Genomic DNA, 23437 nt, shown 5'->3' on the forward strand with positions numbered 1-23437 from the left:
AAAATTTAAAAACACGCAATTGAAAAATATTCGATGAATTGATCATTTTAAATTATTTTGAATAATTTCAGGCAAAAAATAAAAAAATATCATATTATTTACAAAAAGGTTTCGATCAGGGTAAAATGTCTGCACAACATAGGCCAAATTTTTATTTGGAAGAGTTTGATATCGTTTTGAATAATCAAACATCCAAATCAATTTGAGATGAGGATCACTACTGGTGCAGTGAGTGATTGATTTATTTTTTCAGTCGTATCAAAAACCAAAGAACTACATCGAACTGGTATGCATCCTCGCTTCCGCACATTTAACTACGCCGGAGCGCAAATAGTAAAATCACACTCAACAAATGATATGTTGTTTCCTGTTTGAGAATCCTCATAATTGGGTCTTAAGTCTCTCACTGGGCTCAAATTACATAAGGCTGAGAAAATTATAAATAGGCCACTCACGAAATATCGAGTGAAAGAATACCTAATTTAAAGTGAAACAAAAAACATTATTCAGAGAGTATGTTCTCTACTAAAGAGAAAATATTCTATGAACGGAAGTTATATCAACACGATACCCTCCTATTTTATACATGCCGCTTGTTTTTAGTACTTCTGAATCATAATTATTTTAATATAGGGTGTTCCAAAATGCTTTAACATGATGTAAAATGAACAGTTTAAACACAATTTAGGAACAAATCCAATTTATATTTAACTTTTATATCCTCTATAGTTTTCGAAAGTGGTTCAAAACAAAATGAGATTCTAGTCTATCGCAGGCCAGTGATCAAATTTTCGATCGAAATCAGCTCAAAGCTTCAGCACAGACTGATTTACAACCACTTTTTTCTGCAGACTTTACATGTTTTATCAAATACGATTTGGCATAGAGTTGTTTTTGACATTTCTTACGCACACTTGCTGAGCGTGTACAAATGAGACGGGACAATTAACCTCAAAAACTCTCAGTACAAAAACGGACAGTCGATCGTCACACATGGTCGTTTTTGAGGTTGATTGTCCCAAAACTGAAAAATGTTGGTGAAACAACTTGCATAATATCACCAACACTATCAGCGGCAAATAGGACTATAGGCCCAAAAATTTCAATCGGCCTTGCTTGAGGACAATTTGGCGAATCACATCATTCGGTACGATCTGGACTCTGTTGGATTAGTACCAAGCCATAGTGTCCTTTGAGTAGTGGACTGATACCAAATCATGCCAAACAGGACTGGGTGATCATGCTTGCGGGCAACAGGCGACGATTCAGGCACCCTTCGGGCGTAAACAGCTGCATTCATTGTGTCAGTGGCTACGAACGGCTAGGAAAGCATGCCAAACTCACATATGGCGCGCCAAAGCTTCGCCTTTATACCGAATTTCTTGGTAAAATTTATATCTTTTCTCGCCAATACTTTTTTTTTCAACAGTTGATCAACCAGGTAGTAATCCTATAAACGGATTGCATTCCAAGGCACGGTGAACCACCTCGACTCCTCAGTATTCTACTCTGGGTTCATGGGTACAATAGGTCGACTCTAGATACTATGTACCCCTACGCCTTAAAGTCCACCAGGGGCCTCTGGCTATGATTCCCATCCGGATCTGTAACGAAGGCTGTACCCGTGATGGGAGACTATTTAAGTCCGCGTTTCTGCACGCATCAGCTAACTCGGTTTCAAGTCATAACTCCAGCATATATACCCTGTCTCTTGTTACGATTCAAGACTAAAGACCATTACTCTGACGACGTGAGGTCCGACCATTACTCGTAACTCGAGGCTCGCTTGATTACCTCGACTATCATGCGCTCCACCTTTGTTCGACAATTTTCACAAAGAAACCAAAAAAAAATCAAAATTTTTGAGTAAGTTTTAGCTAAATCGATTAACGGTATGGACATTTTCAACGGTTGTTTCAAATAATTTCGCTGATTTACTTTTATAAACCTTTAAATACTTAAGTGTTCCAAATAGATTTTGGAAGTATGTAATTACAATAATAAAATATTAATTTCATTTTTTTGCATTTTTTCTTTGCTTTTATATATAATAACACCTAAATTTTGCCCGGTTATTGCCCGGTTTTTGGATTTGAAAAATTGGAATCCATGCCCGGATTTTGCCAGGTTTTTTTGAAAAAAATGCCCGGAATTGCTAGGCCCGGATGGGAGTGGAAAAAATTCTGGCAACCTTATGCTAGAGACCAGTGGAACGCGCGAGATACATACCAGTGCTGTGTGTTAACCGTTCCAATGCCCCGGAGATCCGATAGTCCAAGTCCATCCAATTCCAATGTTGTCCAATGTCAGAATCGGAAATCCAGTACCTAGTCCGGACCATCCTGTTGAATGCCTGCTATGTGAAACCAGCTGTTGACCTATGGAATCATTGTAGCTAAAATTCCTGCCAGGAAAACTGCTGACCAAATTGTGTTGTGTCGAAAAAATTCATCTAGTGGAAGTGAACAAAAACAAACAAAGTTAGGGCGATCATTTTCAAAACATTCGTTTTGGTGCGCCGGTATGATCGATCTCAACACATTTGGTCACTTTGTACCGAACCGTTTGCCAGTTTTGTATTGTGCTGAGTGTTGCCAGTTTGAACATTTTGCCCGTTAATTCGTAATAGTTTTTCGCGGGAAAAACTGTAATAAGGGATGAAAACTCAATAAAATTTCTTTTTAGTTAAAATCTTGATCAAGTTGAGATGTGTTTTTTTCTATCCGCTACGGTCTAGACGAATCACACTCTATCCGAGAATATTCCGCGAATACTCTTCCTTTTTTGAGTTCGAATGCGGAAAAAGTCATGTCTTATCTCCGCAGCCCCGTAGCAGAGGGCGTGCGTTCTAATCGGATACTACGCGACGGTAACGTTAGATGTATCCTACACACGAACGTGACGTACAAAGCAGCTCGGAGTCTTATCTTTGTATGCTTTACTGATAGATTCGAACGCACTCTACTCAGATGTATCGCGTCGAAGATGTCATCCTCCACCGGTCACGAACTGGTGCTGGTTCCAGCTCGTCTGCAGGGCAGTCATTATCAGGGTGAACATATCGCTGGCCACGCGCCCAGTATCCTCACAAATCCTCCGCATGATGTTGTTGGCTTTCGTGTCGGGTCCACAGGCGGCAAGCCCCTGTGAAGACGTGCCCCTTCGAACCTCGAACAGTTGAACACTACGTGCTCTGGTGTCTATATAGTGTCACCGCAGGTTGGGCAGATTTGCAAGAGCACATGTCCAAACCGACGGTAGTACTGCATGAAGCATCCGTGACAAGTCAAAAACTACGTCATGCAGAAATACACCTCTTCATGTTTCAGATCAATCCAAAATCCGACGCCAGTTGGACATCGAGGCACCACTGGCATGTTTCGGCACATTGGGCATGTGTCTGTGCTCATAACACAATATAGTTTCCTCTAACTAGACCAGGGTGAGCATGACCCTGCATGAGCATGCGCTGAACACCCGCAGACAGGCTTCCGAAAAGTACTGGCGAACGACAGTATTCTTGCGAATGTCGCACATGCACCTCGATGAAAGCTTCCCGAATATTTCTTCCCCGACAGTTTTAAAAGGAGCGGTCGTGCGATGTCCAGCGATGCCTTGTTTTACCTCATGCGAGAGTTTATTCGTGGGTATGAAAGTTTTTTAAGCTTCGTGACAGTTTTGGGAAAATCTTCGTGACAGTTTTCAATGCGTTGAATTTCGCATGACAGTACTACTTACTTCGTCCGACTGTAGCCGAGATTCGCTCGGGCCGAGAAAGTTTCGAACTAACGTATAAATTTTCCTTTTGCTTGAAGCTACTGCGGGTGGTGATCACCCCAATCACCCTCCCCTTCCCTTTTCGCCTAACCTGCACCGGCACCACACATCGCGTTTTCCTCGGTCGTATGCTGCTGCTCGGTGCGAATAGATGGCTCGTTCGATCTATTCGAACTGAGCAGCAGCGCATACGATCGGGCATGGGTACGGTATGGGCACGACAGTCACCCCTGACAGTCCTGCAAAAACTGTCACGCCCTGCAGCCGACAGTTGGATGAAATTATTTCCGAAACAGGAGGCATGAAGGGATGAAAACCGAACTGTCGGTTAGGTTCGCTACAGCTTAAAGCACAACACTTTAGGCAACGCATGCTTTAAGCAGATTGTTCAGATACAGCCTGGGTTCTCGCACGTGTGCGAAGTAGCCGAAGCATTACGATTTAGTTACCGACGGTACAGCAGCGAACCGAGTGGTAAGGAAAACCGAGACAGTTTGTTTGACAAGAAAAAGGCTGTCATAGCAAAGCTGTACTTTTCGGAAGCCTGCCCGCAGATTACACTGCATGTTCAAGGCTGACTTTCAAGCTGCCGCTCCTTACCGCAAAATGGACGAGGTCATGCTCGCCAGGAATCTTCTTCTGCTGCAGTGGATCGCTGAGTAGTTCAACATGGCCCGCGAAAGGGCTGCTGTCGCCATTGCTGTTCTTTTGCAGGCATAGTCGACGTGGGCCGTGAAACTCAGCCGATCGTCGATCATCACTCCCAAGCACCATCTCGGGCTTGTGGTGAGCCAGATGCAAGCTCTTGGACCGCATCCAACATTTCACCTTCTCGATTGCTACTGTGACAAGTAGCTGGACTTCCTCGGTTGATGGGCCCGATGCCAGAAGGACCACGTCGTCGGCGAATCCCGTAAGTCTCACTTCCGTGGGAAGGCGCAGTCTCAGCAGTTCGTCGTAAACTATGTTTCACAATACCGGGCCAAGTATCGATCCATGTGGAACCCCTGCAGACACTCACTGTTTTCAATCAATTGCTGGCATATACTTTAGTTGACGATAACGGAAGTAACAGTTCACAATTCTACAGATATATGCCAGAATCCTCATACGAAAGAGTGACGACGCAATCACTGCCCAACTGACGCTGTTGAAGGCGTTCTTGATGTGTGACCACTTCGCAAAACCGATCTCCTCTTCACTTTTCAGCCTGGCTTAATTTGCTCCGTCGACGATAAGTCGAATGGCATCCACCGTGAAACGGCCTTTCCTAAAACCAAACTGTTTATTTTTGAAAAGCCTCGGTTTAGAGCTGCATCCTTCACTGAACTATCTTCTCCAACACCTTTCCAACCTTGTTCAAGAGACATATCGGTCGATACGATGATGATGGGTTACCTGGTGGTTTTTCCGGTTTTGTCAGGAGTCATCAGGAAAAACCCTCTCATTTACACACTATTGACCGGAACATTTCAGGGTTTACACTCATCACTCGAACACTCCTAGTGTACGTACATAGGTCCCCCATTGAGAATAACTGGTCTATTAAGCGTTATGTACAGTAGTTACACGTTGAGTCCTTAGTCTTCTCGACCGCAGTTGCTTGTGGAGTCCATAGTAGGCACGACTTCCACTGATAATTTGCCGCCGGATCTCACGGTTGGTGTCACTGTCTGTGGCCACCAGTGAGCCGAGATAAACAAAGTCTTCGACTATCTATAGCTCGTCACCGTCAATAGTGAGCAAAAACGGACAAGCGGTCTCGATCGGTCTCGGACCCGCAGGCCAGCATATACTTCGTCTTGGACGTATTTTTCCTCAATCCTATTCTACCTGCTTCGCGTTTCAGTTACGGTAGATCTCCCCAACCGCCGCAGATTATCTAATTTATTAACTTACACGTAGCTTATCAGTTACAATGAACTATTAATTCAGGTTAAGGAAAATTTCGAACAAATGTCCAGGGGGGGAGGGGAGCGAAAGAGGTTTGAACTCTTATACCTTCTCGTATTTGAGCTGCTTTGAGCACCATTTATCCATTCTCAATTTGAATAAATGTTCCAGAGCAATTCAACTAAATTCCAATACCTCCTCGTAAAATACCTAGATATATTGACTTGAATGACTCCAGATAACGTTACATTTACAGGAAACAAAACAATTCATTCGGTTCAATTTTTAGAACTAGGTTAAACCAACATTAAAAAGTAAACGACATCGCTCGATATGCCCCCGAAACAACCGGGAGTGTTTTGAACTTTGAAGGTGTTTCGATGCTGTTTATTCAAATGATCTCAATTCGACTCGTTCGGCTGACACGGGTCATCGGAGCGGAAACATTTAGTCGAGCATCATTAACAGGCTACCCGTTGTTGTCAGCTTATCAAACAAGACGAAGAATGACAAATTTGTGGGTTAACACTGCTTACAGGAGGATGAGGATGAGGAGTTGAGGGTTATCTTTGAAAACAGCACACTTCACAACTGGTTTTCGTCATTACTACACGATCGTCAAATATTTCAAATGATGTCAATTGCCGATCGTTTCAATTTTTATATTTACTTCATAGTTGATAGCAAGGATTTTTGATATGGCTCACCGTAAAAATATTTTTATACTTTAATTACTAAATAAAAGTCTGAGAAACTCAATTATTGTCCTATTTATTCCTTTATTCTAATGTGTAAGAATCCTCTCCATTAAACCAACAACGTGTTAAGAAACCAATTTGCGCACTTTCGGAAACAACCTATAATTGAGATGTTTTTCCTCTCTGCGGTAACCCCTTGAAGGCATCACGAGTGGGCACGTGCCGATGGTCACAACCCCTTTTCGGTCCGGGCGATAATCTCCGGGCACACGTCGTTCGATGAGAAAAACCATGAGAGAAAATTAATTATGCATAAAAATGTTCGCGCATATGCATCTCTTTAGCATACACCCGGAAAACAAGGACAGAAATTCACAAAAAAAAAACAACAAATTGTAGCAGCCATAAACCCGGCTTCACGCCATCCAGCAGAGCAGATATCGGAGAACGTGTTTCTTTCATGTTTCATCCTTTCTTCCTTTCATATGCCGTACGTATCGGACCTGGACTGGGTGCGCCGTGGAACCGGAAAATCCATCGATCCGGAAAAACAGCGGTCCAAAATGAGCGTCAACCACGTAACACGGCAACAATCAGACCGGAAGCACTGCGGGACATGGAACAGGGCCGGGCGCTGCGGGAAGCGGCGGTGGCGGTTGGCGTTTTCTGGTGAGTCTTTTGAAGGTTTTTTTTTTTGAATAAACGTTTAACGCGTGACATCAACACGTATATTAAATGTCAAAAATAGCAACTGAAAACTCTTAATTATATAAACTTGTCTTCCCAGAATATCTGCCCTCGAAGATGTAAAGGTGGAAGCACTTCTTATAAATAATTTTTAAAATAATAATGAAAAACAATATAAGTACATATAACTGAATATTTAGACTTAAAGCTTAGTTCTTTTTAAAATGGGACAGTTACAAATGCGTGTATCTCAAAAACCATTCGTTTAATCGAAATACTTTCTATAAAGGAAATTGAGATAATCTTATGATAATTCATGAAAAAATTTAGAAAAATTTATTTATCATTTTTGTAAGATTTTTTTAATTTATTCTTGGTATCTCCCATCGGCCGGCACACACTTTTTTCAGTCATGGTATGGTATCGATCAGTTTCTCCCATTTATACTTTGTCTTATCTATATTTTAGTTGGCTGCATCCTCTTCCTTCAATTTCTGCTACTTTTCGGTCCAATAAATATTTTTTAAAATAAACTAAGGTCAATTTAGTGCATACAGCTGTTTCGAAATTGACAAATCTTAACTATTTTTGAGCCACTTAAATCATTATTACTGGAATGTCTGCAGGCAAAATCTGACAAAAACCAGGTAAAACCATCATGCGATTGGAGTTAAAGTATAATCGGTTAGTATAGATATTAGGTTGTGAAGGGTACATACAAGATTACTCTTTTAGGCTTCTTAAAACAGTAAAATCCAAATTTTTCAATTAATTTTTTACATAACAACCAGCAAATACATACTTCAATCTGCTAGGGCCCTTGCCACGAGCAGAAATGAGGTCCTTGGAGCCAAAGGGGTATAAGTGCATAAGAGCTTATTTCGAGAAAACAGGCTTTTAAGTTGTTGTGTTTGGCAATTTTACATATATATTTCGAAAATTTGAATTTTGCTATGGAGCGTAAAAGTATGTAAATAAAATTCAAAAAATCTGAAAAAATCATCAAATATAGTTTGAAATATGAAGAATCGTTTGGCATCATTAACTCAAAATCAACCATTTTGTCACTTATACCCCTTTGGCTCTGAGGGCCTCAAATGTTATGGAATTGCAACGCTGGTATTTGTTAGAAATAAAGTTGTTCATAAGTTTTGTCGTCCATCAGAAATTATCAGTACCGGGTATATAGCATACGAGCTCTGCAACTAGCAAAACATTGTTGTTTGAGGTTAGGTTTCAATGACTTATAACTAGGCCTCACTTTCAGCTTATCAGAGAAAAAACTGTGGTACATTTTAGCAATTTATGCTTAGTTTTTCGCTTATTAAAAATTAAAAATATTGGAATTGACTTCCTGATGACCCTTAATCGTAGTTTCCGATCCTGTGCTTCACTCCAATGCTTGATTTGAACTTTGTGGAAATTTTTGACAGTGTTAACATACCTTCCCACCACTCACACACAGTAATTTTTTGAATAACCAACAGTTTTGACAGCTATGGAACTAGGAAACTCAGCTAGGAAACTATGCACAATTGTATTTTTCTATTGTATCGTAAATATCTCAAAAAAAATGCGTTGAAATTTAAAAAAATATATGTCGGGTACAAACTTTCACAGACAACAAAATACTGTCAGTCGAGGTATCAGCAAAAGAAAGCGTCTCATTTCTAAAAAAAAGCTTGACCTTAATATTTAGACTAAGCGGTCAAAATCACGGGATAGGAACCAAATATTGCAATCAAAGGTGTTTGTCTGAACAATTATGTTGAAAACCAATGGAAATTATAGCATATTATAGTTTCTTAAAGTGTTCAGTAAGTTTTTGACGGAATTCATGCGCTCAGTACTCTTGCCAATTTAATGTTTACAATAATACCAAAAAGTCTTGAATTGAAAGAATATCTACAACAATTTGAAAGTATTTAGAATGAATGAAGTATTAAAGAATGAATGAATTACTGACAGTAGAATGAGAAGATTTTGGCTGGTAAACGGTGGATAATGTGCAACACGAGACCCCATAGTGGTCATATCACCTCTTATTCACAACTCCTATCTCTACCTCCCCGCGGTGCCGGCTGGGGTGCGAGTAACCTAAGCGGAGATCGGGTACCCAACCCCGGTGGATGCTTTGGTCGCATGCAGACTGAGAAGGTGGCCGCACGCGTCTGTTCCCCAGGTCAAGGGCGGCGTGCAACAACAACCGAGCGTCTGTTCTCCAGGTCAGGGGCGGCTCAAACAGCGTCTGTCTCGCAGCGAGCGGCTGAACTTATGAAATGCGGCTCCCGCCAGCTAAGTCCAAGATGGCAGCCCCATCGCGGGATAGGGACTTTAGGCTAACAACCTACTGCTCCCGATTTAAAATTGTTACGGAATCCGAAAGAAATGACCGACCTGGAACTTTGGCGACGACTTTTAGCATGAAAACACGGACACGAATTGGAACTTGGAATGTTTTAACCCTTGCCCAACAAGGCAAACTGGAACAACTTGCTAGAGAGGCTAGCCGCCTCAAGCTTGAAATTCTGGGACTGAGCGAAGTCCGTTGGCCTAATACTGGAGAACACAAGACACAATCCGGGCAAGTCCTGCTTTACTCTGGCATACGAGGAGAACATGCTACTCGGGAACGAGGAGTTGGTTTCCTGTTAAGCCCCATTAGATGGGAACCGATAAACGAAAGAATAATCGTAGCCAGATTTAGAACACGGGTTAGAAACCTTACAATGGTCCAGTGTTATGCGCCAACTGACGTTGCCGACTTGCAGGAGAAAGAGCAGTTTTACAGTCAACTGAACAGTGTGGTTGAGAGAATTCCGAAGGGTGACATTCAAATCCATTTGGGCGACTTCAACGCAAAAATTGGCTCCGACAATCAGGACCTTGAGCGCATCATGGGGCGCCATGGCCTAGGACAGATGAGCGAAAACGGAGAGCTGTTTGTAGAATTTTGTGGCAACAACAACATGGTGATCGGTGGTTCGCTCTTCCCCCATCGACCAGCACATAAGGTCACTTGGGTATCCCGAGATGGCCGAACAGAAAATCAAATTGACCATATCTGCATCAGCCGAAAATGGAGAAGGAGCCTTCTTGATGTCCGCAACAAGCGAAGCGCAGACATTGCATCTGACCATCACCTCGTCCTTGGCGAGATACGACTGAGAGTTGCACGTGTCCAACGGCGCGAGGAGAAAGTCGGGTGTCGATACGACGTCCGCCGGTTGGAGAATCCAGAGGTGAAAAGGGCATACGTTGAACAGCTAGAATCCCGAGCCTCGGAGCTGCCGACAGACGGAACAGTCGAAGAACAGTGGTGTGGAATCAAGAATGCCTTTATCACGACGAGCCATGGTACTCTCGGTAAAGTTTGTGGAAGAAGGAGTGAATGGATGTCGGATGAAACTTGGAGGATGGTCGATGATCGGAGAAAGGCGAAAGTCGGAATTGAGCAGGCATGTACCGGGTCAGCCAAAGCAGCCGCCCGCTTACGATATGCGGAGCTGGAAAAGGCAGTTAAACGAGCTTGTAGACGAGACAAGAGAGCCTGGACAAACTCCCTAGCCGAAGAGGGAGAAAGAGCCGCCGCCAATGGAGATATCCGATTACTTTATGACATCTCTCGCCGCCTCAGTGGTGCAAGGACTAATGCAAGAATGCCGCTAAAAGACCGAGCAGGTCAGTTATTGACCGATCGAACAGATCAGCTCAAACGATGGACTGAGCACTTCGAACAACTCTTCCGAGTCACGAATAGCGATGGCCAACAGAATCTGCAGCTCGAAGCGCCAACAGTAAGTCGCATAAATGGCGTCAACTCGGAAGCGCCTTCGCTGGTTGAAATAGAAGCGGCAATCAAAAACATGAAATCCAACAAAGCACCTGGGATCGATTGCATCCCTGCTGAAATGCTGAAAGCCGACCCTGCCCTATCAGCACAAATGTTGCACCGTCTTTTCGCTGACATCTGGGATACTGCAACATTCCCGGCCGACTGGATGCAGGGTATCCTCGTAAAGGTCCCGAAGAAAGGAGACCTAACAGAGTGCGGTAACTGGCGAGGCATAACGTTGATCTGTACAACCCTTAAAGTACTCTGCAAAGTGATCCTGAACAGGATCCAGGAGAAAATCGACGCTACACTCCGACGGCAACAAGCTGGATTCCGATCCGGACGATCATGTGTGGACCACATCACAACGCTACGAATCATACTGGAACAAATCAACGAATTCCAGGACTCTCTTCTGCTGGTGTTCGTTGATTTCGAAAAAGCATTCGACCGACTTAACCATGAAAACATCTGGGCGGCTCTAATGCGACGAGGGGTCCCAGAGAAACTAGTCCATCTCATCGAAGCACAGTATGAGGCATTTTCGTGCAAGGTCTTGCACGACGGTGTCTTGTCCGAACCAATCCCGGTAACTGCTGGAGTGAGACAAGGATGTATTCTATCACCGCTACTTTTTCTAATCGTAATGGATGAGATTCTGATTGGATCGATTGACTGTGCACCGAACCGAGGATTGCCGTGGAATCCTTCAACAATGGAGCAACTGAACGACCTTGACCTGGCTGACGATATTGTTTTGCTCGCCCAAACACAACAAGATATGCAGAGTAAACTCGACGACCTCACCGAAAGTTCCAAGGCAGCAGGTCTCAAAGTCAATGTCGGAAAGACCAAGTCGATGGAGATCAACACAGGAAATCCCTCCAGTTTCATGGTAGCTGGGCAACAAGTTGAGAAAGTGGAATGCTTCCAGTATCTTGGTAGCCAGATTACGCCTGATGGTGGTACCAGGAAAGACATCGAAACACCGATCAGAAAGGCCCGATTTGCGTTTGCGAGTCTCCGAAACATCTGGCGGTCACGCCAGATCTCTCTACGAACAAAAATCCGAATCTTCAACTCAAACGTCAAATCCGTATTGCTGTACGGGTGCGAAACTTGGTGCACATATGCGGTAACGACGCGAAAACTGCAAGTATTTGTAAACCGCTGCCTGCGGAATATCATCCGCGCTTGGTGGCCTGGCAACTGGATCTCAAATGAGGAACTACATCGCCGGTGTCATCAAAAGGCGCTAGAAATCGAGATTCGGGAACGTAAGTGGAGATGGATTGGGCACACGCTGCGAAGAGATGAAAACGAGATTTGCAGAGAGGCGCTAGATTGGAATCCAGAAGGTCATCGAAGAAGAGGCAGACCCAGAAATTCGTGGCGGCGAAGCCTAGCCGCTGAAATCCGAACTGTCGACGAGAATCTTTACTGGGACCAGGTGAAGACGCTGGCTCCGGATCGTCAACAGTGGAGGTCTTTTACCACGGCCCTATGCACCGGAGGATCGGCGCGGGATCATTAAGTAAAAAAAAAAAAAAATATCCAAATTGTTTCAGAAATTTCCATTACTGGAAAGTAAGCGATTACGGTAAAAATTGGGCAGAATTTTACTGTTTAATTTTATTGAAAATCATTTGCTTATCAAATGCTTATTCTGCTGAAAAGCAATTTTCTAACATTTTAAGGCTATGGGAATATCTAAAACTTTATGACTAATTAATCGAACACGGAAAGCTACATATATACGTTGTTAAATGTCATCTAAAAAGCTAAATCGAATATTCATTTGGCTTTTTTCTTTCAGTTCTGATTGTTGAGATTAAAAATGACTTTAAGGGCATTTTATTATTTACAAAAATGTAAATATCCCAGACAACTAGAAATCGTATTTTATTTTACAGATTAGGGGAAAAGTTCATATAACGCCCCATGTGGCTAATATGCGCCACCTTTGTTTTGAAGAATCTGAAACATTTTAATCCTGCAAAATATTACCAATTTGTTTTTCAAGCTGTGATTGGTCATGGCAAGTATGAACTTTTCCTTAAATGACCCTGTGTCGTGACAATTTCACAATTTAGGTTTTTTAACATTTTGATCTAAATTTTAAAACACTTTCAATAAGGTGTCACCAAGCAGAGAAAAACGAATAAGACAATATTTTCTGACACATCGATAGAAGAGAATCTAAACTATGATTTTATGCTAAAAAATCATACTGAACTCGCAAAGGTATGCTTTTTATGGGTATGTTCTATCACACGCCATGCGCTCGTTATAACGCGCCAATCGTAGTAGGCGGAAAATAGCATTAATTTTTCAAAAAGGCCAATTTGCATTGAAAATGAACAAAAAGCCTAAAACCATATGTTGAGCGTTAATTCCGCCCAAAAATCTACTTTTCAATATTTTTTAAAAATTTTATTAGTCCATTTTGATTTTCTTTTCAGTCAGAGTGTCTGTAAGTATTGGTGTGTTTTCGGTCTTTGGCTGCTTTCGGCTGTGTTCGGCTGCTAGGCGCGTATTGAGTACACAGCGGCGCGTATTTGCAACACAGTTTTGTTCTGTGGCTTTGGATATAGTTTTCAAAAATCAAGTTTTTGAAGCAACTATAGCCATTTGAGTAATTAAAAATCATAGGCATTTGTAGAAAACAATTTTCTTCAACGATTACACCCATTTTTAACACAATTTGTACGTGGAGTACATAGAAAATCAACGATTCGCTTAGGTGGCGCATAATAGGGCATGTTCCCCTATATCGTATAGAATGTTATTTAAACTCTTTCTCGTATATCAGCACCTACAATGTGCGGCCCATGCAAATTCTTTATCGTATTTTAATATGATTTTATTATGACAATACAATCCAAATCTAGAATATGTGTGCTAATGTACCTATATAGCCTCCAAAATATTACGTTTATACTGGTATTCCTGCATTATATACGATATGTTTACACGTATATTTGCACGTATATTTGTGTTGCAAATTTGAAAAACCCACCAAATGGTTGTCTGGGTATTTCTGGACACATTGGAAAGTATTAATTGATTTGTTCCATATGCAAGTTTAGAATAAATTATCGACTTTTCATTAATTGTTTTCTTGGTTCATTAACCTTCCCATGCCGATCGGATCAATATGACCTGAAGCGAACTCAACCACGAGTTCAAGTTTATGCATATTTTCTCGAATATTTGACATGTTAATTAAATTTAGATTAAAAGAATAATAGACAAAAAGATTTTAATCTTTTGAATATTGGTTTTGATTTTGGTGAATGTAACAATATCCACGCGTTTCCGAAATAATCTGAATTTAGTGTCGTTTTGAAACCACACTATGCATTCAGAATTAACTTCAAAAAGCAGAAAAACATGTAAATTATAAAGACAAATACTTAAAAATATTCTTACGTATCAGCACAAACCACCCTACGTAGCCATGCGGGCGATTCCTTTAGTCTGCTATAGGAAGGCAGATTTCGAGAGCACGACCGGGAGAGCAATAGATTTTGTTCGATTTAAGTTCTCCCAAGGGGATTTGCTTGCTTACGCAAAACGTTTCAAAATTTGGTTGAATTCCGATATCTTTTAGTAAATTTGGAATACAAATTCTTGAAAACCCCCATAAAAAGCATATCATTCGTAAGAGACGAACCAGCCCGAGGCTGAAAGTCTCTATAATAAAGGAAAAAAGCATATCAATCGATTGTAGAGATTCTAATCTATGATTGAGTATATGAAAAGTGGACAGATTTGATGAAAATTTTTAATAAATCATGATAACAAAATTAGAAATGCGCGCATAACAGCCGATTACGAATACTACGATTTTTTTTTCTTGTTTTCATTCTCACATTACGAATGATAGCACTATTTGAAATACTATGTGTATTCAATGAAAATGATGATCATGTTATCAAAATATAACTAAAATTTGAATTTTGAAAATCGGTTCTATTAAGAATGAGATACAGCGCTGCCAAGAAAAAATGTAGTAGTTACATTTTTTGAAAGCGAGAATTTTTCTTCCGATAACTCCAGAATAGTGGCCGAAACTCTCATGTGAATCTCAATTTTTAAATAATGTCTTTTTTCAGAGGTTTTCTGTTCAGAGCTTTCTTAAGGTCATCTGCTAAGTCAAATTGATTAAAATTTTATGTATTCAAAATCTTGAAGAAATTTTCTAAATGAATCTTAAATCATAAATATCGGTCGAAAAATGTTACCAGGGGAGCGAAATCATTCACTAGTCAAAACGATCGTAAAATAATTTGTTTAAAATTTTGCGAACGACGTGAGAAGGTTAAGGAAAACATATAGGAATTTGATATTAATATTTGATAATAAAAAAACATTTTTTATTTTTTTTAATCTTATTAATTTTTTTTTGCGATGTTCAACCAAATTCTCGAATTATTACCTTTAATCTGAACCTTATAAGAAACTTAAATACATTTTTTCGTGACGCCAGAAATCTTACAACCTTTTTTACGATAAAAAAACTTTGAAAAAAAAGGACATAAACACCTTTGAAGTATTGCATCTTTGCATTCAAAACATCTTGGCAACATCTGAAAACCAAGTTGATTTGAGGACAATTAATTGATTCAAAATATTTTTTGGGTTTTTGATAGTTTATAGGAATTACACGAAGAAAATAATATAGATTTTTCATCAATAGTCCACTTTTATTCAATCATATTTCTGGTTGATTCTCGATCAACTATAAATATTAAATTATCTGTTATATATAATAGATTCTCTGCACCTAACTATACCTGTGTTAGCTTTAACTATACTTCTATGAATATAATTTTAATGGCATGTTAACTAGAGAGAGTTGTATTTTTTATAGAAATTTGAAAGAAAGGTGGATAGACAGGCATAAGTGCGCCAATAGGAGAAAGCTTCTATGATTCATATTTAGCATTCAGCAATGAGTATAGTAAATTCAGCTATAGTAACATGATTGATTAAACTATGATTTATGACAAATTTATCTATATTTTTATGTTTGATTTAAGTACATCTATGGTTGAAGTTAAATTTATGAGCTCTGTTTCCTTTAACCTTTAAAAATTTTGGTTTCTTAATGAAAATTTCAATTGTATATTCCACTTGATTCAACAAACATATTTTCTTATACACATTGTTCAAAACATACATCATAATAACTTTAAAGCTCGTTTTTTCTACGCCTCCGCCAAGCGTTCCGAGTTTGCTGCTGCTGTTGTTGATGTTCTGCCCCTGTAAACTATTATCGCCGCTAAAATCCAGAGAGGTCCGGTCTATCGAACTGGTTATGTAGCCAAAGATGATCAAGAAAGTTATTATTTATCATCTGCCTTCCAGCTGAGTCCATCACATCCGGCGAAGATCAACTTAAAGGAGGGAATCAGTGATTCATACAGGATAAAATACTCTTCAATTTAGGACTAGCTGTGGACTTGTACTTACGAAATAGTGTCCTGAAACTGCTCTTCTGGGTCCTAAATTTGGTGCCAATTAAGATGATGTAAGACGATTAAGATGTTGAAGACGTTTTATAAGATGTTGAAGACGTTTTATATGATTCCTCCCACCGCTGGAGAAAACTGCAAAAAACAGCTAACTAAGAATAATATTGAAATTCCTGTTCAACTGATACCGTCAAACGAGACATCATGAAACAGCAGGGTTAGATGCAACATTTGTATACCACAACACTTAAATATTCAATTTTTATTTTTATATAATAAAATGAAGTTATCATTTAATGATAAAAAAATTATAATGACAAAGTTGATCGCATCATGAGAAAATTTTTTTTTAATTTTTATTCTTATAGATTCTTTTTCTAACTAATTTTGTATTGCTACGTTTAAGTAAGTTTAAGTAATAAAAATGATTAATAATATATTTTATAAATTTTACTCTTTTCCAGTCCTCCTGTATCTTTGGCGCTCCTTTCACCTTCACGCTACGGACCGAGCATCCTGCCGGCTCCCGCGCTTCCCACAAGTCAGTTCCTGCACCACCACAGCCAAGTATCGTCCCTGGTGAACAGTTTACCCCACCATCATCCTCATCATCCGCACCATCCGATGCACGGCCTAGCAAACGGATTATCGCTCGGTCTAAACGGAGTCAGTTCCATGGGTCACAGCGCATCGGCTGCGGCAGCCGCAGCAGCCTTAGCCGCAAACAGTTCCGCCGTCGGCAACAGTCACAGCCACAACGGTGGAGGTGGCAACACTAACAACAACAACAACAACTCGCTGATCAGCAACAACAACCTGAGCTCGGTGGAAAACCTCAACGTAACACAGTCTTCGAACCACTCCAACACCGGAAGTGAACAGCATTCACCTGCCGGCGGAGCATCTCCGGTGCAGCAAAACTCCAATGGAGGGACAACTACGCCCGGATGTCAGAATTCGGCGGCCGATCGGGAAGATTCCTCCGGATTGAAACAGCATCGGCACAGCACCTCGTCCTGCGGTTCAGCAAGTCCGATCCTGCAGGATGATAACGGGAATGATAACGATGGTAAGTTTTTGTTTTCTAATTTTAAAAACTTTTACTATTAGTTTAAAATAAATTCTAGAGTTTGTTTTGATTAGGTCGTATGAACCACCTGACTTGTTTCGAGAAAATCGCTGTTGAAGTTTTGTAACACATTTTTAATTCTTATAATTTAAATATCGCCCATAATAGTCAGGAAATTTGTTATGCGATAATAAAATAGCTGAACAATACGTGAATGTGTTCGATACAGGCATAAATTTATGTTTTTCTAGAAAATATGCACTTACAACCTTTTGCTATAAGTATTTGGCGCAAACGTCGTTTTGCAGATAGATTAAAATTATTTGAAAACTTGATTTCATCTGGCAATAACTTCGCTAATTCCTGCTAACCTGCTTCATTAACTAAAATCTATCATGATATGACCCCTATGCAGATTGACTCAATAATTGGTATGAGATTTGGAGATATTCTTTGTGTGGCTATTTGCCAAGCACCTCAAAATAGAGCGAAAAAGAAAAGGACTTACTTATGAATCCCGCGGGTAATAGGCACGCTACAGAATCCGGCTTTTCCGAATGGCACAAAAATTGTAGAGCTGCCCTGTCCAAGTTTCTATCCCTGCTTTAGTGAAGCAATCTCCTCTGCGCCGCTGCAGCCTAGCATCGGTGGTACTGTAAGGGACTTTTGCATCAGGAACATTCATTCAACTGATCATGATGATCGCATAGTGACTCCGGCAACCGTTGAGTGCGGAAATGTATCCATTGCCACTGTAATGAAAAAAAATTGGAACTGAAAAATTTGTCCATGCTAAAAGGCTATCAGTGATACCGTATCACTTATAGAACTTACCTATAGCATTAAATTAAATATATCTTTTTGATTGGCGACTTGAACCACTCTCCCAAACGGTTTTCTTTCAACTTTTCAAGATTTTGAACACTTTTCGAAGCATTTTCTTGGAAAATGCACAAGGTCGCAAAACCAACACGCCGAAAAAAATTTTTGCGACCTTTGTTTTGCACGCCAATCCAATGCAGTGCAAAAAGTCGCAAAAACCAAAACGCACTCTAAAATGAGAAAGTCATCATACGTCCTAAATTAAAATAATTTTGTAAAATTTATTCATTGATCAAATGAAACCAAGTTTTTACGTAACATAGAATACATGTTTATGGCTCGTTTGCAGTCAATAACTCAATTTTGTTTATATTGGTTCATACGACGTAATCAAAACAAACTCTAGAATTCATGGTTCACATCCGTTTCGTACATCTTTACGAGGATTATGGATGTAGATGGATTAAGATTTTTGAATTCATGTACGAAATCTGACTTGTGGAGCGTCCTTCACTCCCGTGGATCATATGTGAGTAATCCTGCCAAGGGTCATCCAAGGGCTAAGCGCACTCAATTTGTTTAAGCGATTTTTGCAATAACTTCCACCCGCCTAATCCCATTCACTCGCCGGTTACAGGACTAAACGGGACGTATGCACACACTTTCTCGCAAAAGGGTATTAAATATCCGTATCAACACAAAATCCTACTATATCATACACACGATTCCACCCCACCGTTGTTGTCCCGAAGCGCCGGATTCTCCCTTTCCACGCATAGAAGAACGGAAGCATACAGTTTTGCACCCCTTCGACCGGCAATTATTTATGCGGTATTAAAATACCCGAAAGTGACAAATAGTTATTTTATGATGCTGTTGTTATTGTTGTTGATGTTGATGTTGATTTTCTTGTTGATGCTGTCTCAGTTTTCCCCTATCTCGGGTGAACTCGGAAACGACAACAGCCACAGGACCCGTGGCGACCATCTCTCGGGGACTTCATTAGTCAAATTAGGTTTCTACCCGGTTGAGATTTGCCGACCCTCTCAGGCAAACAACCCCTTCCTTTCTGGGTTGTGTCATTGGAATGCCGAAGACACATCTTCTTCTTATGTGATTATCGTGTAAATGATAAAGCTGCACCGAATTATGATTATTATTTTGTGGCGCTTTAGGAACGGATCCCTCCCACCTACAACACCCAGTTATGTTACAAGAAATGTCCCAACCAATGGCCAAAATAGTCGTGACCTCACACGAGCAATGATGATGTAATTTATCGGTTTATGGCAAAAAGTGATAAAAGCTCAATTAAGCTGATTGAATTATATTCAGCTATTATGATCACTGTGTTGCATAACGAATAAATAAAAATAAAATGTATCTGCTATAGCTTCACTATTCACAATTGCTAACTATGAATTTCAAATATTCAGTTCATAGATGATGTTAGAAAACGATCACACGCATGTATCAAATCAGTAAAACTTTATGTTTCGTTTAAGAAAGCTTTTTTTTTTCTTTAACATTAATTTGTCAATATGATAAATTCCCTCAAATGCTAAAATCATCAAACCATAGAAAGTGTAAAATATATGTCTTGAACGGGATTTGATATCATGAACATTGCGTAGATGACTTGAACTCAAATCACTACGCTAAAGCCGTTGTTGTATTTATATAGAAGAGCTAAATACACCCAAATATCCCAAGATTTGTTTAATGTTGTAAATTGGATAATGTTATAATGACTTTCCTTGGAGGTGGAATTTTCGGAATAAGATTCAATGCCAGACATTAACAAGCTTTCTCATCGATGGCATTGCACAGTGGTTAAGGACGGAACTTTATCGTGACAGAATCAATTACGAAGATACTATAAGAGATAGACAAATGATATTTTCAGTAAAAATACTTATCAAACCATGTGCTTTAATAATCTTAAATCTAATATTAGAGTGTGTCATTTTTGCATGATTTCCCCTAAAAACCATTTTCCTATTAACAGATAGAGCCTTCTACAAAATTGTATCCAACGGTTTTTAAGGCAACTTTGATTAAGACTGTTAGGGTGTGTCGGAAAATACAGTATTCTATCTCTAACTTTTGTGAATGAACTCATACAATAAAATATTTTAAAAGCATTTGTATGAAATATAAATTCTCACATTTTTCTCTCAAGGTTCAAACTTGTACCTGGAGGCGTTCATTAGTTATTAGGGATTTTTTTTTGCAAAAACCTGTACTTTTTAAAATGTCATATCTCGGATTTGTGCAAACCAAAAAATTATTTTATGACGGCGAATCGTGCTCTAATCGACTAGGTTCCGGCTGATCCTGAGAACCTGAAGTCGGAAAATGAAATGTTTTGGTTACTCGGTTCCGGAACATCCAGAGAACCTGAATGTAAAATTTGGAGTTATTAATGACCAGGTTCTGGAAGATCCGGAGAACCTTAAGTAGAAACACTAAATGATGACTCAGTTTCTCTGGATCTTTAGCCGGGATAAAAATATATCGTTAGAAAACGATCTAATCGACTAGGCTCCGGAAAACCTGGAGAACCTTAAGTCGAAACAATCAATGATTAGGTGACTAGATTCCGACTAGATCTGGAAATCCTGAAGTTCTGATCGAATAGGTTCCGAAAGATCTGAGGAACCGGAAATTGGACACAAAATGGTTTGGGTAATTAGGCTCCGCAAGATTCGGAGAACCTAACTTACTTCCTTACTGAATGGTCCAACGTCGATTCTCCGGCGCAGAGCGCCTTGGTAAAAGACTTCCACTGTTGACGATCCGGAGCCAGCGTCTTCACTTGTTCCCATTCGAGATTCTCGTGGACAGTTCGGATTTCGGCAGCTAGGCTTCGCCGCCACGAGTTTCTGGGCCAGCCTCTCCTTCGATGTCCCTCTGGATTTCATTCATGCGCCTCTCTGCAAATCTCGTTCTCATCTCTTCGCAGCGTGTGCCCAATCCATCTCCACTTACGTTCCCGAATCTCAATTTCTAGCGCCCTTTGATGACACCGGCGATGTAGTTCCTCATTTGATATCTCGTTGCCAGACCACCAAGCGCGGATGATGTCCGCCGGCAGCGGTTTACAAATACTTGCAGTGTCGTTACCGCATATATGCACCAAGTTTCGCACCTGTACAACAATACGGATTTGAAGTTTGAGTTAAAGATTCGGATTTTAGTTTGTAGAGAGATCTGGCGTGAGCGCCAGACGTTTCGGTGACTCGCAAATGCAAATCGGGCTTTTCTGATCCGGGCTTCGATTTCCTCGGCTGCAAGCTCAAACAAAATCACCAAAATCGATACAATGCATCCTATCTTACGGAATACGCCTCAATGTATACATTAAATTCCATTGTTTACGAGTTCAATAATTGGAACACAACCTGTTCAATAATTAAAGACTGTTCCAGAAATTATAAGCACACCTAGTGTTAACGGTCATTTTGAATCGAATATTTTTTCGAATTCTACTGGCTGCATGTTTCTGTTTACACATTTCTTTACGTGATAACATTGAAAAACATGTAGTTTGTGATTAAATTTCAAAATACGTTGCCTTACTCCGAAGAAGAGAGAAAGTTTCGTGCACAAGTGGTGTAAAGTACAGTGAAATCTCATTGAGAAAATTGGCCAAAGAAGAGGATGTGAGCGTCGGAGCGGTACGGACAGCTATTAAAAATATGGTGAACATTGTACATTTGAAGATGAACCTAGGAGAGGTAGAAATTCTGGTCCTGTAAGTCCTGCTATCGAAAAAAAAGATCAGAGATGCTTACAAATAGAAACCATCGGCTTCCGTTCGGGATGTGGCGAGAATAGTCGGGACCTCGACGTCTAACGTGATGTGTGCTAAAAAGCGACTTGGGCTCAAGACGTACCGGAAGCTGAAAAAAAACCTAAAAGGAACCCATATCAAGCCGTTTCGGTCAAATCAAAAGCTCGGAAACTGTATGATTTTATATTTTGCAAAAGTTCTAGGTGCATTATAATGGACGATGAAAGAATGTGAAATTTGACTTCGAAACCCTTTCTGGGCCACAATACTTCACAGTACGCAAGGACAAAGATATCCTCTAAACGGAGGTGGCCATTTTCATCAAAAAATTTGGCAAGAAGGTGTGGGTTCGCGAGTGTGGCAAAATATCTAGCCCGTACAACTTGAACTATATTAAGGAATGCCTCCGTTTATTAGCGATGATCAAGCAGCATGATGGACCCGTCATATTTTGGCCCGATTGGGCATCATGTTATGACGCCAAAGATACTAGGGTAGTACAAAAGCCAAAACGTCTGTTATGTGCCAAAAAACTTGAATCCACCGAGTTGCCCCGAGGCACGGCCATTCGAGAATTTTTTGGCTTTGACCAGAGCAAAGTTAAAAAAAAAATACAAAAAAACCGCCGACCGTGGCCTAGAGGATAGCGTTTAAGTCTTCTAAGCCAGAGGTCATAAGATCGAGTCTCGGTCACGGCATACAAAATACTCTTTCTGTGGGCTGGTGGTGTTAGCATTAGTAAGATGCTAACCATTATATCCTTGAAGGATGTACGCTTTAGTCTTAAGTAGAATTTAGTTAGATCTCTTCAAAGAAACATGAAGTTTCACTGAGATCCTACACGATAAACCAACACATGGAGTTCAAATATAGCGTTCTAAGCCTAGTACATTTTCCAGCGAATGCTCTAGTGATAACTAGTGCTGTCAATCAACGCACAATAAGAATAAAGTGATGGGAAACCACGAAGATATTCAATATCTTCCCTTCTACATGAATCAAATCTATTTTAAAATAGGTACTTTCCTCTAGTGAAGATGTCCGGAAAATCAATTGGACGTAGATTCAGATACCGCACGAGCTTACGATCGGAGATATAGTGCCTTTTTAACCACTAATTCTCCTATTTTTTGCAAAAAATCCAAAAAACTTATTTAAGCTTGAAAAAAAACGAGCAAAAAAGACAATATCTTGTGTGATTTTATTTGGTAAACCGGAATAAGGCTGTTTGTTTCACTTCACGCTGGAGTTAGGGGAGAAGCGGGCTATATGCGCCTATTAAGCAGAACACTGAATTAATCAAATATTACATCGAATATGTCTACAAAAACTAAATGCACGTATGCAGGCATATGTTTTCTATATATAGAACTAATTTTT

At 40.2% G+C, this 23437-nt stretch overlaps 1 protein-coding gene across 2 annotated transcripts in view; it reads left to right on the forward strand.

The window, feature by feature from the left end:
* Nucleotides 1-23437, forward strand: part of LOC129747581 (photoreceptor-specific nuclear receptor-like) — a 171506-nt gene that overhangs the window by 125484 nt on the left and 22585 nt on the right. For both annotated transcript variants that reach the window (XM_055741868.1, XM_055741869.1), the window contains 2 exons: nucleotides 6923-7037; nucleotides 16835-17439. In XM_055741868.1, the coding sequence (XP_055597843.1) occupies nucleotides 6923-7037; nucleotides 16835-17439 (720 nt within the window). The remainder of the gene's footprint in view (nucleotides 1-6922; nucleotides 7038-16834; nucleotides 17440-23437) is intronic.

This window comes from Uranotaenia lowii, chromosome 2 (genome assembly GCF_029784155.1).
Source record: "Uranotaenia lowii strain MFRU-FL chromosome 2, ASM2978415v1, whole genome shotgun sequence".
In the NCBI taxonomy this organism is placed as follows: domain Eukaryota; kingdom Metazoa; phylum Arthropoda; class Insecta; order Diptera; family Culicidae; genus Uranotaenia; species Uranotaenia lowii.